Source organism: Oncorhynchus masou, chromosome 8, assembly GCF_036934945.1.
Source record: "Oncorhynchus masou masou isolate Uvic2021 chromosome 8, UVic_Omas_1.1, whole genome shotgun sequence".
NCBI lineage: Eukaryota > Metazoa > Chordata > Actinopteri > Salmoniformes > Salmonidae > Oncorhynchus > Oncorhynchus masou.
This window is the reverse complement of record NC_088219.1, coordinates 2,187,915-2,204,554: the sequence shown is the minus strand read 5'-3', so window position 1 is coordinate 2,204,554 and position 16,640 is coordinate 2,187,915. Positions and strand designations below refer to the sequence as shown.

General features: G+C 41.9%; 1 protein-coding gene across 1 annotated transcript in view; it reads left to right on the top strand.

Annotated features, from left to right (window-relative positions):
* Nucleotides 1-16,640, top strand: part of mtus2a (microtubule associated tumor suppressor candidate 2a) — a 229,176-nt gene that overhangs the window by 200,799 nt on the left and 11,737 nt on the right. The window contains exons 8-14 of the mRNA XM_064971312.1: nt 4,153-4,278; nt 13,292-13,358; nt 13,532-13,746; nt 13,986-14,091; nt 14,818-14,891; nt 15,944-16,042; nt 16,285-16,404. Of these exons, the coding sequence (XP_064827384.1) occupies nt 4,153-4,278; nt 13,292-13,358; nt 13,532-13,746; nt 13,986-14,091; nt 14,818-14,891; nt 15,944-16,042; nt 16,285-16,404 (807 nt within the window). The remainder of the gene's footprint in view (nt 1-4,152; nt 4,279-13,291; nt 13,359-13,531; nt 13,747-13,985; nt 14,092-14,817; nt 14,892-15,943; nt 16,043-16,284; nt 16,405-16,640) is intronic.

Below are 16,640 nucleotides of genomic sequence, written 5' to 3'. Positions count from 1 at the left end.
AGTGTGTTGTGTTGTTATGTTACTGTGGGGTCCAGTGACTGCAGTGTGTTGTGTTGTTATGTTACTGTGGGGTCCAGTGACTGCAGTGTGTTGTGTTGTTATGTTACTGTGGGGTCCAGTGACTGCAGTGTGTTGTGTTGTTGTGTTACTGTGGGGTCCAGTGACTGCAGTGTGTTGGGTTGTTGTGTTACTGTGGGGTCCAGTAACTGTAGTGTGTTGTGTTGTTGTGTTACTGTGGGGTCCAGTGACTGCAGTGTGTTGTGTTGTTGTGTTACTGTGTGGTCCAGTGACTGCAGTGTGTTGTTATGTTACTGTGGGGTCCAGTGACTGCAGTGTGTTGGGTTGTTATGTTACTGTGGTGTCCAGTGACTGCAGTGTGTTGTGTTGTTATGTTACTGTGGGGTCCAGTGACTGCAGTGTGTTGTGTTGTTGTGTTACTGTGGGGTCCAGTGACTGCAGTGTGTTGTGTTGTTGTGTTACTGTGGGGTCCAGTGACTGCAGTGTGTTGTTATGTTACTGTGTGGTCCAGTGACTGCAGTGTGTTGTTATGTTACTGTGGGGTCCAGTGACTGCAGTGTGTTGTGTTGTTATGTTACTGTGGGGTCCAGTGACTGCAGTGTGTTGTGTTGTTGTGTTACTGTGGGGTCCAGTGACTGCAGTGTGTTGGGTTGTTGTGTTACTGTGGGGTCCAGTAACTGTAGTGTGTTGTGTTGTTGTGTTACTGTGGGGTCCAGTGACTGCAGTGTGTTGTGTTGTTGTGTTACTGTGTGGTCCAGTGACTGCAGTGTGTTGTTATGTTACTGTGGGGTCCAGTGACTGCACTGTGTTGGGTTGTTATGTTACTGTGGTGTCCAGTGACTGCAGTGTGTTGTGTTGTTATGTTACTGTGGGGTCCAGTGACTGCAGTGTGTTGTGTTGTTGTGTTACTGTGGGGTCCAGTGACTGCAGTGTGTTGTGTTGTTGTGTTACTGTGGGGTCCAGTGACTGCAGTGTGTTGTGTTGTTATGTTACTGTGGGGTCCAGTGACTGCAGTGTGTTGTTATGTTACTGTGTGGTCCAGTGACTGCAGTGTGTTGTTATGTTACTGTGGGGTCCAGTGACTGCAGTGTGTTGGGTTGTTATGTTACTGTGGGGTCCAGTGACTGCAGTGTGTTGTTATGTTACTGTGGGGTCCAGTGACTGCAGTGTGTTGGGTTGTTGTGTTACTGTGGGGTCCAGTGACTGCAGTGTGTTGTTATGTTACTGTGTGGTCCAGTGACTGCAGTGTGTTGTTATGTTACTGTGGGGTCCAGTGACTGCAGTGTGTTGGGTTGTTGTGTTACTATGGGGTCCAGTGACTGCAGTGTGTTGTGTTGTTATGTTACTGTGGAGTCCAGTGACTGCAGTGTGTTTTTATGTTACTGTGGGGTCCAGTGACTGCAGTGTGTTGTGTTGTTGTGTTACTGTGGGGTCCAGTGACTGCAGTGTGTTGTGTTGTTGTGTTACTGTGGGGTCCAGTGACTGCAGTGTGTTGTTATGTTACTGTGGGGTCCAGTGACTGCAGTGTGTTGTGTTGTTATGTTACTGTGTATTATCATGTTACCGTATATTATCATGTTACTGTATATCATCATGTTACTGTATATCATGATGTTACTGTATATCATCATGTTACTGTATATAATCATGTTACTGTATATTATCACGTCACTGTATATAATCATGTTACTGTATATTATCACGTCACTGTATATTATCATTATCATGTTACTGTATATTATCATGTTACTGTATATTATCATGTTACTGTATATTATCATTATCATGTTACTGTATATTATCATGTCACTGTACATTATCATGTTACTGCATATTATCATGTTACTGTACATTATCATGTTACTGTATATTATCATGTTACTGTGTATTATCATGTTACTGTATATTATCATGTTACTGTGTATTATCACGTCACTGTATATTATCATGTTACTGTATATCATCATGTTACTGTATATTATCATGTTACTGTATATTATCATTATCATGTTACTGTATATTATCATGTTACTGTGTATTATCATGTTACTGTATATCATCATGTTACTGTATGTTATCATGTTACTGTATATCATCATGTTACTGTATATTATCATGTTACTGTATATTATCATGTTACTGTATATTATCATTATCATGTTACTGTATATTATCATGTTACTGTGTATTATCATGTTACTGTATATCATCATGTTACTGTATGTTATCATGTTACTGTATATCATCATGTTACTGTATATTATCATGTTACTGTATATTATCATGTTACTGTATATTATCATGTTACTGTATATTATCATTATCATGTTACTGTATGTTATCATGTTACTGTGTATTATCATGTTACTGTATATCATCATGTTACTGTATGTTATCATGTTACTGTATATCATCATGTTACTGTATATTATCATGTTACTGTATATTATCATGTTACTGTATATTATCATTATCATGTTACTGTATATTATCATGTTACTGTATGTTATCATGTTACTGTATATCATCATGTTACTGTATATTATCATGTTACTATATATTATCATGTTACTGTATATTATCATTATCATGTTACTGTATATTATCATGTTACTGTACATTATCATGTTACTGTACATTATCATGTTACTGTATATTATCATGTTACTGTGTATTATCATGTTACTGTATATCATCATGTTACTGTATGTTATCATGTTACTGTGTATTATCATGTTACTGTATATCATCATGTTACTGTATGTTATCATGTTACTGTATATCATCATGTTACTGTATATTATCATGTTACTGTATATTATCATTATCATGTTACTGTATATTATCATGTTACTGTACATTATCATGTTACTGTATATTATCATTATCATGTTACTGTATACCATCATGTTACTGTATATCATCATGTTACTGTGTATTATCATGTTACTGTATATCATCATGTTACTGTATGTTATCATGTTACTGTATATCATCATGTTACTGTATATTATCATGTTACTGTATACTATCATTATCATGTTACTGTATATTATCAAGTTACTGTATATTATCATTATCATGTTACTGTATATTATCAAGTTACTGTATATTATCATTATCATGTTACTGTATATTATCATGCTACTGTATATTATCATGTTACTGTATATTATCATTATCATGTTACTGTATATTATCAAGTTACTGTATATTGTCATTATCATGTTACTGTATATTATCAAGTTACTGTATATTATCATTATCATGTTACTGTATATTATCATGTTACTGTATATTATCATGTTACTGTATATTATCATTATCATGTTACTGTATATTATCATGTTACTGTATATTATCATGTTACTGTATATTATCATTATCATGTTACTGTATACCATCATGTTACTGTATATCATCATGTTACTGTGTATTATCATGTTACTGTATATCATCATGTTACTGTATATTATCATGTTACTGTATATTATCATGTTACTGTATATTATCATTATCATGTTACTGTATATTATCAAGTTACTGTATATTATCATTATCATGTTACTGTATATTATCAAGTTACTGTATATTATCATTATCATGTTACTGTATATTATCATGCTACTGTATATTATCATGTTACTGTATATTATCATTATCATGTTACTGTATATTATCAAGTTACTGTATATTATCATTATCATGTTACTGTATATTATCTAGTTACTGTATATTATCATTATCATGTTACTGTATATTATCATGTTACTGTATATTATCATGTTACTGTATATTATCATTATCATGTTACTGTATATTATCATGTTACTGTATATTATCATGTTACTGTATATTATCATTATCATGTTACTGTATATTATCATTATCATGTTACTGTATATTATCATGTTACTGTATATTATCCTGTTACTGTATATTATCATTATCATGTTACTGTATATTATCATGTTACTGTATATTATCATTATCATGTTACTGTATATTATCATGTTACTGTATATTATCATGTTACTGTATATTATCATTATCATGTTACTGTATATTATCATGTTACTGTATATTATCCTGTTACTGTATATTATCATGTTACTTATTATGGTATGGTTATAGGTCCAGAGGCTTCAGAATCGCTGTGTGGAGCAGGAGGATCAGCTGACATCACTGAGAGAGGAACTAAGGAAGACTACGCTAGGACTACAAGCCTTCATCATTACTTCCCAACACTACTGTCTACAGGTAACAAACACCCACACTATACACACTGGCAAACACACACACACTATACACACTGGCAAACAAGCACACACACTATACACACTGCCAAACACACACTATACACACTGGCAAATACACACACACACACACACACATTATACACACTGGCAAACACACACACACACACACACACTATACACACTGGAAAACACACACACACTATACACACTGGCAAACACACACACACACACACACACACACTATACACACTGGCAAACACACACACACGCACACTATACACACTGGCAAACACACACACACACACACTATACAAACTGGCAAACACACACACACACACACACACACACACACACAGGTGCAGGCAGCGAACAGTTGAAAAGCATGCATTTGGATTTACTAGCGTTTAAGAGCAGTTGGAGGCCACGGAAGGAGTGTTGTATGGCATTGAAGCTCGTTTGGAGGTTAGATAGCACAGTGTCCAAGGACGGGCCGGAAGTATATAGAATGGTGTCGTCTGCGTAGAGGTGGATCAGGGAATCGCCCGCAGCAAGAGCAACATCATTGATATATACAGAGAAAAGAGTCGGCCCGAAAAATTGAACCCTGTGGCACCCCCATAGAGACTGGCAGAGGACCGGACAACATGCCCTCCGATTTGACACACTGAACTCTGTCTGCAAAGTAGTTGGTGAACCAGGCAAGGCAGTCATTAGAAAAACCGAGGCGAGTGAGTCTGCCGATAAGAACATGGTGATTGACAGAGTCGAAAGCCTTGGCCAGGTCGATGAGGGAACTTGAAGCTCTCAACCTGCTCCACTTCAGCCCCGTTGATGAGAATGAGGGCGTGCCAGGTCCTCCTTTTCCTGTAGTCCACAATCATCTCCTATCATAACACAAGGCGAGACCCAGATGCAGACACAGGAGGCAGATGGTTGGAGTCTTACAATATTTATTCATCCAAAGGGAATAGGCAAGAGAATGGTCGTGTACAGGCAAAAAGGTCAAAACCAGATCAGAGTCCAGGAGGTACAGAGTGGAAGACAGGCTCGAGGTCAAGGCAGGCAGAATGGTCAGGCAGGTGGATACAGAGTCCAGAAAACAGGCAAGGGTCAAAACCGGGAGGACTAGAAAAAGGACAATAGCAAAAAGCAGGAGAACAGGAGAAACGCTGGTTGACTTGGAAAAACATACAAGACAAACTGGTACAGAAAGACGGGAAACACAGGGATAAATACACTGGTACAGAGAGACAGGAAACACAGGGATAAATACACTGGTACAGAAAGACGGGAAACACAGGGATAAATACACTGGTACAGAGAGACAGGAAACACAGGGATAAATACACTGGTGCAGAGAGACAGGAAACACAGGGATAAATACACTGGTACAGAGAGACAGGAAACACAGGGATAAATACACTGGTACAGAAAGACGGGAAACACAGGGATAAATACACTGGTACAGAGAGACAGGAAACACAGGGATAAATACACTGGTACAGAGAGACAGGAAACACAGGGATAAATACACTGGTACAGAGAGACAGGAAACACAGGGATAAATACACTGGTGCAGAGAGACAGGAAACACAGGGATAAATACACTGGTACAGAGAGACAGGAAACACAGGGATTAATACACTGGTGCAGAGAGACAGGAAACACAGGGATAAATACACTGGTACAGAGAGACAGGAAACACAGGGATAAATACACTGGGACAGAGAGACAGGAAACACAGGGATAAATACACTGGTACAGAGAGACAGGAAACAGAGGGATAAATACACTGGCTGAGACAGACAGGAAAGACAGGGATAAATACACTGGTACAGAGAGACAGGAAACACATGGATAAATACACTGGTACAGAGAGACAGGAAACACGGAGATAAATACACTGGGACAGAGAGACAGGAAACACAGGGATAAATACACTGGTACAGAGAGACTGGAAACACAGGGATAAATACACTGGGGCAGAGAGACAGGAAACACAGGGATAAATACACTGGTACAGAGAGACAGGAAACACAGGGATAAATACACTGGTACAGAGAGACAGGAAACACAGGGATAAATACACTGGTACAGAGAGACAGGAAACACAGGGATAAATACACTGGTACAGAGAGACAGGAAACACAGGGATAAATACACTGGTACAGAAAGACAGTAAACACAGGGATAAATACACTGGTACAGAGAGACAGGAAACACGGGGATAAATACACTGGTACAGAGAGACAGGAAACACAGGGATAAATACACTGGTACAGAGAGACAGGAAACACAGGGATAAATACACTGGTACAGAGAGACAGGAAACACAGGGATAAATACACTGGTACAGAGAGACAGGAAACACAGGGATAAATACACTGGGATAGAGACAGGAAACACAGGGATAAATACTCTGGTACAGAGAGACAGGAAACACAGGGATAAATACACTGGTACAGAGAGACAGGAAACACAGGGATAAATACACTGGTACAGAGAGACAGGAAACACAGGGATAAAGACACTGGGACAGAGAGACAGGAAATACAGGGATAAATACATTGGTACAGAGAGACAGGAAACACAGGGTTAAATACAATGGTACAGAGAGACAGGAAACACAGGGATAAATACATTGGTACAGAGAGACAGGAAACACAGGGATAAATACATTAGGTAAGAGGAGTGAGATGAGGTAAAAGGGGAGTGAGATGATATGAGGTAAGAGGAGTTAGATGATATGAGGTAAGGGGAGTGAGATGAGGTAAGGGGAGTGAGATGAGGTAAGGGGAGTGAGATGATATGAGGTAAGGGGAGTGAGATGAGGTAAGGGGAGTGAGATGAGGTAAGGGGAGTGAGATGATATGAGGTAAGGGGAGTGAGATAATATGAGGTAAGGGGAGTGAGAAGAGGTAAGGGGAGTGAGATGAGGTAAGGGGAGTGAGATGAGGTAAGGGGAGTGAGATGAGGTAAGGGGAGTGAGATGATATGAGGTAAGGGGAGTGAGATGATATGAGGTAAGGGGAGTGAGATGAGATAAGGGGAGTGAGATGAGGTAAGGGGAGTGAGATGATATGAGGTAAGGGGAGTGAGATGATATGAGGTAAGGGGAGTGAGATGAGATAAGGGGAGTGAGATGAGATAAGGGGAGTGAGATGATATGAGGTAAGGGGATTGAGATGATATGAGGTGAGGGGAGTGAGATGATATGAGGTAAGGGGAGTGAGATGAGGTAAGGGGAATGAGATGAGGTAAGGGGAGTGAGATGAGGTAAGGGGAGTGAGATGATATGAGGTAAGGGGAGTGAGATGAGATGAGGTAAGGGGAGTGAGATGATATGAGGTAAGGGGAGTGAGATGATATGAGGTAAGGGGAGTGAGATGATATGAGGTAAGGGGAATGAGATGAGGTAAGGGGAGTGAGATGATATGAGGTAAGAGGAGTGAGATGAGGTAAGGGGAGTGAGATGATATGAGGTAAGGGGAGTGAGATGAGATGAGGTAAGGGGAGTGAGATGAGGTAAGGGGAGTGAGATGAGGTTAGGGGAATGAGATGAGGTAAGGGGAGTGAGATGATATGAGGTAAGGGGAGTGAGATGATATGAGGTAAGGGGAGTGAGATGATATGAGGTAAGGGGAGTGAGATGATATGAGGTAAGGGGAGTGAGATGAGGTAAGGGGAATGAGATGAGGTAAGGGGAGTGAGATGAGGTAAGGGGAGTGAGATGAGGTAAGGGGAGTGAGATGAGGTAAGGGGAGTGAGATTATATGAGGTAAGGGGATTGAGATGATATGAGGTAAGGGGAGTGAGATGAGGTAAGGGGAGTGAGATGATATGCGGTAAGGAGAGTGAGATGAGGTAAGGGGAGTGAGATGATATGAGGTAAGGGGAGTGAGATGAGGTAAGGGGATTGAGATGAGGTAAGGGGAGTGAGATGATATGAGGTAAGGGGATTGAGATGATGTGAGGGGAGTGAGATGATATGAGGTAAGGGGAGTGAGATGATATGAGGTAAGGGGAGTGAGATGATATGAGGTAAGGGGAGTGCGATGATATGAGGTAAGGGGAGTGAGATGATATGAGGTAAGGGGAGTGCGATGATATGAGGTAAGGGGAGTGAGATGATATGAGGTAAGGGGAGTGCGATGATATGAGGTAAGGGGAGTGAGATGATATGAGGTAAGGGGAGTGAGATGATATGAGGTAAGGGGAGTGAGATGAGGTAAGGGGATTGAGATGAGGTAAGGGGAGTGAGATGATATGAGGTAAGGGGATTGAGATGAGGTAAGAGGAGTGAGATGAGGTAAGGGGAGTGAGATGAGGTAAGGGGAGTGAGATGAGGTAAGGGGAGTGAGATGATATGAGGTAAGGGGAGTGAGATTATATGAGGTAAGGGGAGTGAGATGATAAGAGGTAAGGGGAGTGCGATGAGATGAGGTAAGGGGAGTGAGATGAGCTAAGGGGAGTGAGATGAGGTAATGGGAGTGAGATGAGGTAAGGGGAGTGAGATGAGGTAAGGGGAGTGAGTACAGAGGACAGGAAACACAGGGATAAATACATTAGGTAAGAGGAGTGAGATGAGGTAAAAGGGGAGTGAGATGAAATGAGGTAAGAGGAGTTAGATGATATGAGGTAAGGGGATTGAGATGAGGTAAGAGGAGTGAGATGAGGTAAGGGGAGTGAGATGAGGTAAGGGGAGTGAGATGAGGTAAGGGGAGTGAGATGATATGAGGTAAGGGGAGTGAGATGATATGAGGTAAGGGGAGTGCGATGATATGAGGTAAGGGGAGTGAGATGATATGAGGTAAGGGGAGTGCGATGATATGAGGTAAGGGGAGTGAGATGATAAGAGGTAAGGGGAGTGCGATGAGATGAGGTAAGGGGAGTGAGATGAGGTAAGGGGAGTGAGATGAGGTAATGGGAGTGAGATGAGGTAAGGGGAGTGAGATGAGGTAAGGGGAGTGAGATGAGGTAAGGGGAGTGAGATGATATGAGGTAAGGGGAGTGAGATGATATGAGGTAAGGGGAGTGAGATGATATGAGGTAAGGGGAGTGCGATGATATGAGGTAAGGGGAGTGAGATGATAAGAGGTAAGGGGAGTGAGATGAGGTAAGGGGAGTGAGATGAGTTAAGGTGAGTGAGATAAGGTAAGGGGAGTGAGATGATGTGAGGGGAGTGAGATGTGGTAAGGGGAGTGAGATGAGGTAAGGGGATTGAGATGAGGTAAGGGGAGTGAGATGATATGAGGTAAGGGGAGTGAGATGAGGTAAGGGGATTGAGATGAGGTAAGGGGAGTGAGATGATATGAGGTAAGGGGAGTGAGATGATACGAGGTAAGGGGAGTGAGATGAGGTAAGGGGAGTGAGATGATATGAGGTAAGGGGAGTGAGATGAGGTAAGGGGAGTGAGATGAGGTAAGGGGAGTGAGATGATACGAGGTAAGGGGAGTGAGATGAGGTAAGGGGAGTGAGATGATATGAGGTAAGTGGAGTGAGATGATATGAGGTAAGGGGAGTGAGATGATATGAGGTAAGGGGAGTGAGATGAGGTAAGGGGAGTGAGATGAGGTAAGGGGAGTGAGATGATACGAGGTAAGGGGAGTGAGATGAGGTAAGGGGAGTGAGATGATATGAGGTAAGGGGAGTGAGATGATATGAGGTAAGGGGAGTGAGATGATATGAGGTAAGGGGAGTGAGATGATATGAGGTAAGGGGAGTGAGATGAGGTAAGGGGAGTGAGATGATACGAGGTAAGGGGAGTGAGATGATACGAGGTAAGGGGAGTGAGATGAGGTAAGGGGAGTGAGATGATATGATATAAGTGGAGTGAGATGATATGAGGCAAGGGGAGTGAGATGACATGAGGTAAGGGGAGTGAGATGATATGAGGTAAGGGGAGTTAGATGAGGTAAGGGGAGTGAGATGATATGAGGTAAGGGGAGTGAGATGATATGAGGTAAGGGGAGTGAGATGAGGTAAGGGGAGTGAGATGAGTGAGATGATATGAGGTAAGGGGAGTGAGAAGATATGAGGTAAGGGGAGTGAGATGATATGAGGTAAGGGGAGTGAGATGATACGAGGTAAGGGGAGTGAGATGAGGTAAGGGGAGTGAGATGATATGAGGTAAGGGGAGTGAGATGAGGTAAGGGGAGTGAGATGATACGAGGTAAGGGGAGTGAGATGAGGTAAGGGGAGTGAGATGATACGAGGTAAGAGGAGTGAGATGAGGTAAGGGGAGTGAGATGATATGAGGTAAGGGGAGTGAGATGAGGTAAGGGGATTGAGATGAGGTAAGGGGAGTGAGATGAGGTAAGGGGAGTGAGATGATATGAGGTAAGGGGAGTGAGATGATATGAGGTAAGGGGAGTGAGATGATATGAGGTAAGGGGAGTGAGATGAGGTAAGGGGAGTGAGATGATATGAGGTAAGGGGAGTGAGATGAGGTAAGGGGAGTGAGATGAGGTAAGGGGAGTGAGATGAGTTAAGGGGAGTGAGATGATATGAGGTAGGGGATTGAGATGAGGTAAGGGGAGTGAGTAGATATGAGGTAAGGGGATTGAGATGATATGAGGTAAGGGGAGTGAGATGAGGTAAGGGGAGTGAGATGATATGAGGTAAGGGGAGTGAGATGATATGAGGTAAGGGGAGTGCGATGATATGAGGTAATTGGAGTGAGATGATATGAGGTAATGGGATTGAGATGAGGTAAGGGGAGTGAGATGGTATGAGGTAAGGGGATTGAGATGAGGTAAGGGGAGTGAGATGATATGAGGTAAGGAGATTGAGATGATATGAGGTAAGGGGAGTGAGATGAGGTAAGGGGAGTGAGATGAGGTAAGGGGAGTGAGATGATATGAGGTAAGGGGAGTGAGATGATATGAGGTAAGGGGAGTGCGATGATATGAGGTAAGGGGAGTGAGATGAGGTAAGGGGAGTGAGATGAGGTAAGGGGAGTGAGATGATATGAGGTAAGGGGATTGAGATGAGGTAAGGGGAGTGAGATGATATGAGGTAAGGGGATTGAGATGATATGAGGTAAGCGGAGTGAGATGAGGTAAGGGGAGTGAGAAGAGGTAAGGGGAGTGAGATGATATGAGGTAAGGGGAGTGAGATGATATGAGGTAAGGGGAGTGCCATGATATGAGGTAAGGGGAGTGAGATGATATGAGGTAAGGGGAGTAAGATGTGGTAAGGGGAGTGAGATGAGGTAAGGGGAGTGAGATGATATGAGGTAAGGGGAGTGAGATGAGGTAAGGGGAGTGAGATGATATGAGGTAAGGGGAGTGAGATGATATGAGGTAATGGGAGTGAGATGAGGTAAGGGGAGTGAGATGAGGTAAGGGGAGTGAGATGATATGAGGTAAGGGGAGTGAGATGAGGTAAGGGGAGTGCGATGATATGAGGTAAGGGGAGTGCGATGATATGAGGTAAGGGGAGTGAGATGAGATGAGGTAATGGGAGTGAGATGAGGTAACGGGAGTGAGATGAGGTAAGGGGAGTGAGATGATATGAGGTAAGGGGAGTGAGATGAGGTAAGGGGAGTGAGATGATATGAGGTAAGGGGAGTGAGATGATATGAGGTAATGGGAGTGAGATGAGGTAAGGGGAGTGAGATGAGGTAAGGGGAGTGAGATGATATGAGGTAAGGGGAGTGAGATGAGGTAAGGGGAGTGCGATGATATGAGGTAAGGGGAGTGCGATGATATGAGGTAAGGGGAGTGAGATGAGATGAGGTAAGGGGAGTGAGATTAGGTAAGGGGAGTGAGATGAGGTAAGGGGAGTGAGATGATATGAGGTAAGGGGAGTGAGATGAGGTAAGGGGAGTGAGATGAGGTAAGGGGAGTGAGATGAGGTAACTTTGTTGTATCAATAGAATGCGTACATGAATATCCCAGAACCTTTGTAGTAATTTGTCTCTTTATCTCATTTGCGATATGATCGCTCCCTCTGGTGTCTGTCTGTGTGTCATTGCAGTCCTACACCCAGTCCCACTCTCAGTTTCAGTGTAGGGAGAAGTCATCCCTGGACACTGATCTAAGGTCAGTTTAGAATTTAATCCACTACTGGTTAAGGTTAGGACTGGGAGAGGGGCAGCTGATCCTAGATCTGTACCTAGGGGAAACCGTTACCCAGGAGCTTCCAGTTACACAGCCCTACGTGGTGCCTTTTTTAAAAGGGGAACTGCCTGCTAGAACCAACTTCTTTGGTAATGAACGACCTATGTGGCATTGATATAAGTCAGAAACACTAATCGACTACAACGTGTAAATAGTTACAGTACAGTACACAGACAGTTTAGTACATCGACTACAGCGTGTAAATAGTTACAGTACAGTACACAGACAGTACATAGACAGTACAGTACATCGACTACAACGTGTAAATAGTTACAGTACAGTACACAGACAGTACATAGACAGTACAGTACATCGACTACAACGTGTAAATAGTTACAGTACAGTACACAGACAGTTTAGTACATCAACTACAGCGTGTAAATAGTTACAGTACAGTACACAGACAGTACATAGACAGTACAGTACATCGACTACAACGTGTAAATAGTTACAGTACAGTACACAGACAGTACATAGACAGTACAGTACATCGACTACAACGTGTAAATAGTTACAGTACAGTACACAGACAGTACATAGACAGTACAGTACATCGACTACAACGTGTAAATAGTTACAGTACAGTACACAGACAGTACATAGACAGTTCAGTACATCGACTACAACGTGTAAATAGGATAATTGGCTGATGTGTCAGATAATCTTGTGACTGATTAGATGTTATCATATGTGATTGTGTTGTTAAATGTGACTCTCTCTCTCTCTCTCTCTGTCTGTGCGTGTGCGTGCGTCTGCGTGTGTGTGTGTGTGCTTGCTTGCGTGTGTGTGTGTGTGTGTGTGTGTGCGTGCGTGCGTGTGTGCGAGCGTGTGTGCGTGTGCGTGTGTGTGTGTGTGTGTGCGTCCGTGCGCGTGTGTGTGTGTGTGTACCAGAATGAGAGCGCTACAGAGAAGGAGAAAGAGCTCTCCCTGGAGATTCAGAGGATCAAACAGGAAGTCGGTGAGTGAAAAACACACCAGGTCTTTATTTTGTTCTTTATTTTTATAAAGAAGAAACATTCCTTTGTCAATAAAAAACAAACAGACATTTGTCAATTAAACTAGTTAAATTAAGGTTAAATATGAATTTTTTAAATAAAAATCGCCTCCTACCACTCTACTCGTCCCCTCCAGCTTCTAACACCACTCAATGGGAGAGGCTGCAAAAGGAGAAGGCGGAGCTGGAGGTGGGGTTTGAGCGGGAGCTCGCGGAGCTGCAGCTGCAGCAGGAGGAGGAGCTAGCGGCGGTGGAGGCGGAGCTAAGGGTCTGTCACTCAAAGGAGACGGAACACCTGAGGGCGGAGCATCAGGAAGAGGTGGAGGAGATCAGGACCCAGCAGCAGGAGCAGGTGACTGACTGTGGGATCATGGGAAATAGAGTTCTTCTGGTGTAATTTATGTTATGAGTTAAGACTCCATTACTTATAAAGCAATTAACAAACCTAACAATTGTTGACAGGCATGATGGGAAATGTAGTTCCGTTCTTCATGAGATGGTCAAAGGGACAGGGTGGGAAATTGCTTTTTTCTCACACAATTGTGCAAGTGATGGTGGATCAATCAATCAAACAATCAATCATCCAATCAGATGGATGAGCTGACGGTGAACCACGAGGCAGCCATTCAAGAGCTGAGGGACATGCACAACATTACCATGACAACGCTGTACGAGGAGCATGCTCGCACCATGAGGGGTAAGATACACGTTGGTCTTACTATCCTTGTAGGGACCAAACAAATTATTTCCATTCAAAATCATATTTTCCCAAACCATATCTCCTAAACCCTAATTCTAACCCTAATTCTAACCCTAAACTGAACCCCTAAACCTAAAATAGCCTTTTTCGTTGTGGGGACCCCAGTTGTCTGAATTGTCCCCAAAAGGAATGCAAAACCAAAGCACACATGACTGGTATCTCTCTCTCTCTCTCTCTGTTTCTCTCTCTCTGTCTCTCTGTCTCTCTGTCTCTCTTTCTCTCTCTCTCTCTCTCTCTCTCTCTCTGTCTCTCTCTCTCTCTCTCTCTCTCTCTCTCTCTCTCTGTCTCTCTCTGTCTCTCTCTGTCTCTCTCTACCTCTCTTTCTCTCTCTCTGTGTCTCTCTCTCTCTCCACCTCTCTTTCTCTCTCTCTGTCTCTCTCTCTCTGTCTCTCTATCTGTGTCTCTCTGTCTCTCTGTCTCTCTCTCTGTCTCTCTCTGTCTCTCTCTACCTCTCTTTCTCTCTCTCTGTCTCTCTCTCTCTGTCTCTCTCTCTCTCTCTCGCTCTCTCTCTCTGTCTCTCTCTACCTCTCTTTCTCTCTCTCTCTGTCTCTCTCTACCTCTTTCTCTCTCTCTGTCTCTCTCTCTGTCTCGCTCTCTCTCTCTCTCTACCTCTCTCTCTCTCTCTCTCTCTCTCTACCTCTCTCTCTCTCTCGCTTTCTCTAGACCTAAGGAAGGCTCATGAGCAGCAGAAGGTAACTCTGGAAGAAGACTTTGAGAAGCTCAGACTCTCTCTGCAGGTATTGTAAACGCACAAGTTACTAACAAGACAGTCAATCTTGAAGTTGCCATTGTTTTGATAGAATAATGATCAGCTTGCTTCATGAGCGGCTTTTTGGGGATCTCAAGATTGAATCCCGAAAATAATCAAATGAATCCATAAATATATCATGTGATTCTGATGAATGGAATCAAATGAATCCATAAATATATAATGTGATTCTGATGAATAGAATCAAATTAATTCATAAATATATCATGTGATTCTGATGAAAAGAATCAAATTAATTCATAAATATATAATATGATTCTAATGAATAGAATCAAATGAATCAATAAATATATAATATGATTCTGATGAATAGAATCAAATGAATCCATAAATATATCATGTGATTCTGATGAATAGAATCAAATGAATCCGTAAATCTATAATATGATTCTAATGAATAGAATCAAATGAATCAATAAATATATAATATGATTCTGATGAATAGAATCAAATGAATCCATAAATATATAATATGATTCTGATGAATAGAATCAAATGAATCAGTAAAAATATAAATGTGCCTTTCCACGGAGGCTTCTACATGGGAACCAATCTAGATTTAAAAGTTTTTTATCTAGATTTAAAAGGTTTTTATCTAGATTTAAAGGGTTTTTATCTAGATTTAAAGGGTTTTTATCTAGATTTAAAAATGTTTTTTATCTAGATTTAAAAAGGTTTTTATCTAGATTTTAAAAGGTTTTTATCTAGATTTAAAAAGGTTTTTATCTAGATTTAAAAAGGTTTTAATCTAGATTTAAAAAGGTATTAATCTAGATTTAAAAGGTTTTTATCTGGATTTAAAAAGTTTTTTATCTAGATTTAAAAGGTTTTTATCTAGATTTAAAAGGTTTTTATCTAGATTTAAAAGGTTTTTATCTAGATGTAAAAGGGGTTCTCCTATGGGGACAGCCAAATAAACCTTTTGGAACCCTGTATTTCTAAAATGTATTGACATGTTTACTCGTGTGTGTTTTGTACACTGACGGTATACTAACATGTTGTGTTGTTGTTGTTGTGTAGGATCAGGTGGACACCCTGTTGTTCCAGAAGAGTAGCCTGAGGGACAAAGCCAAGCGCTTCGAAGAGGCACTGAGAAGAAGCACAGATGAACACATAGTGGTACTATAACACATTACGAATCACCTGAAACCTGAAACTAAACACTAGCTTATGCTCTGGCTTCAGCCCTGCGGGATAACACGGTGTGTGTGTGTGTGTGTGTGTGTGTGTGTGTGTGTGTGTGTGTGTGTGTGTGTGTGTGTGTTGTGTGTGTGTGTGTGTGTGTGTGTGTGTGTGTGTGTGTGTGTGTGTGTGTGTGTGTGTGTGTGTGTGTGTGTGTGTGTGTGTGTGTGTGTGTGTAGGATACCCTAGCTCCATACCAGCACATTGAGGAGGATTTGAAGAGCTTGAAGGATGTTGTGGAGATGAAGAACAACCAGATTCACCAACAGGAGAAGAAGATCTCTGACCTGGAGAGAGTGGTAGGATCGAGAGGCTGTCACACACACACACTCACCCTAACAGACAGGACAGGACAGTACACACTCACCCTAAGAGACAAGAAATGACAGTACACACTCACCCTAACAGACAGGACAGTACAGTACAGTACAGTACACAGACAGTACAGTACATAGACAGTACAGTACAGTACACAGACAGTACAGTACACATACAGTACAGTACAGTGTACATTACACACACAGTACAGTACACA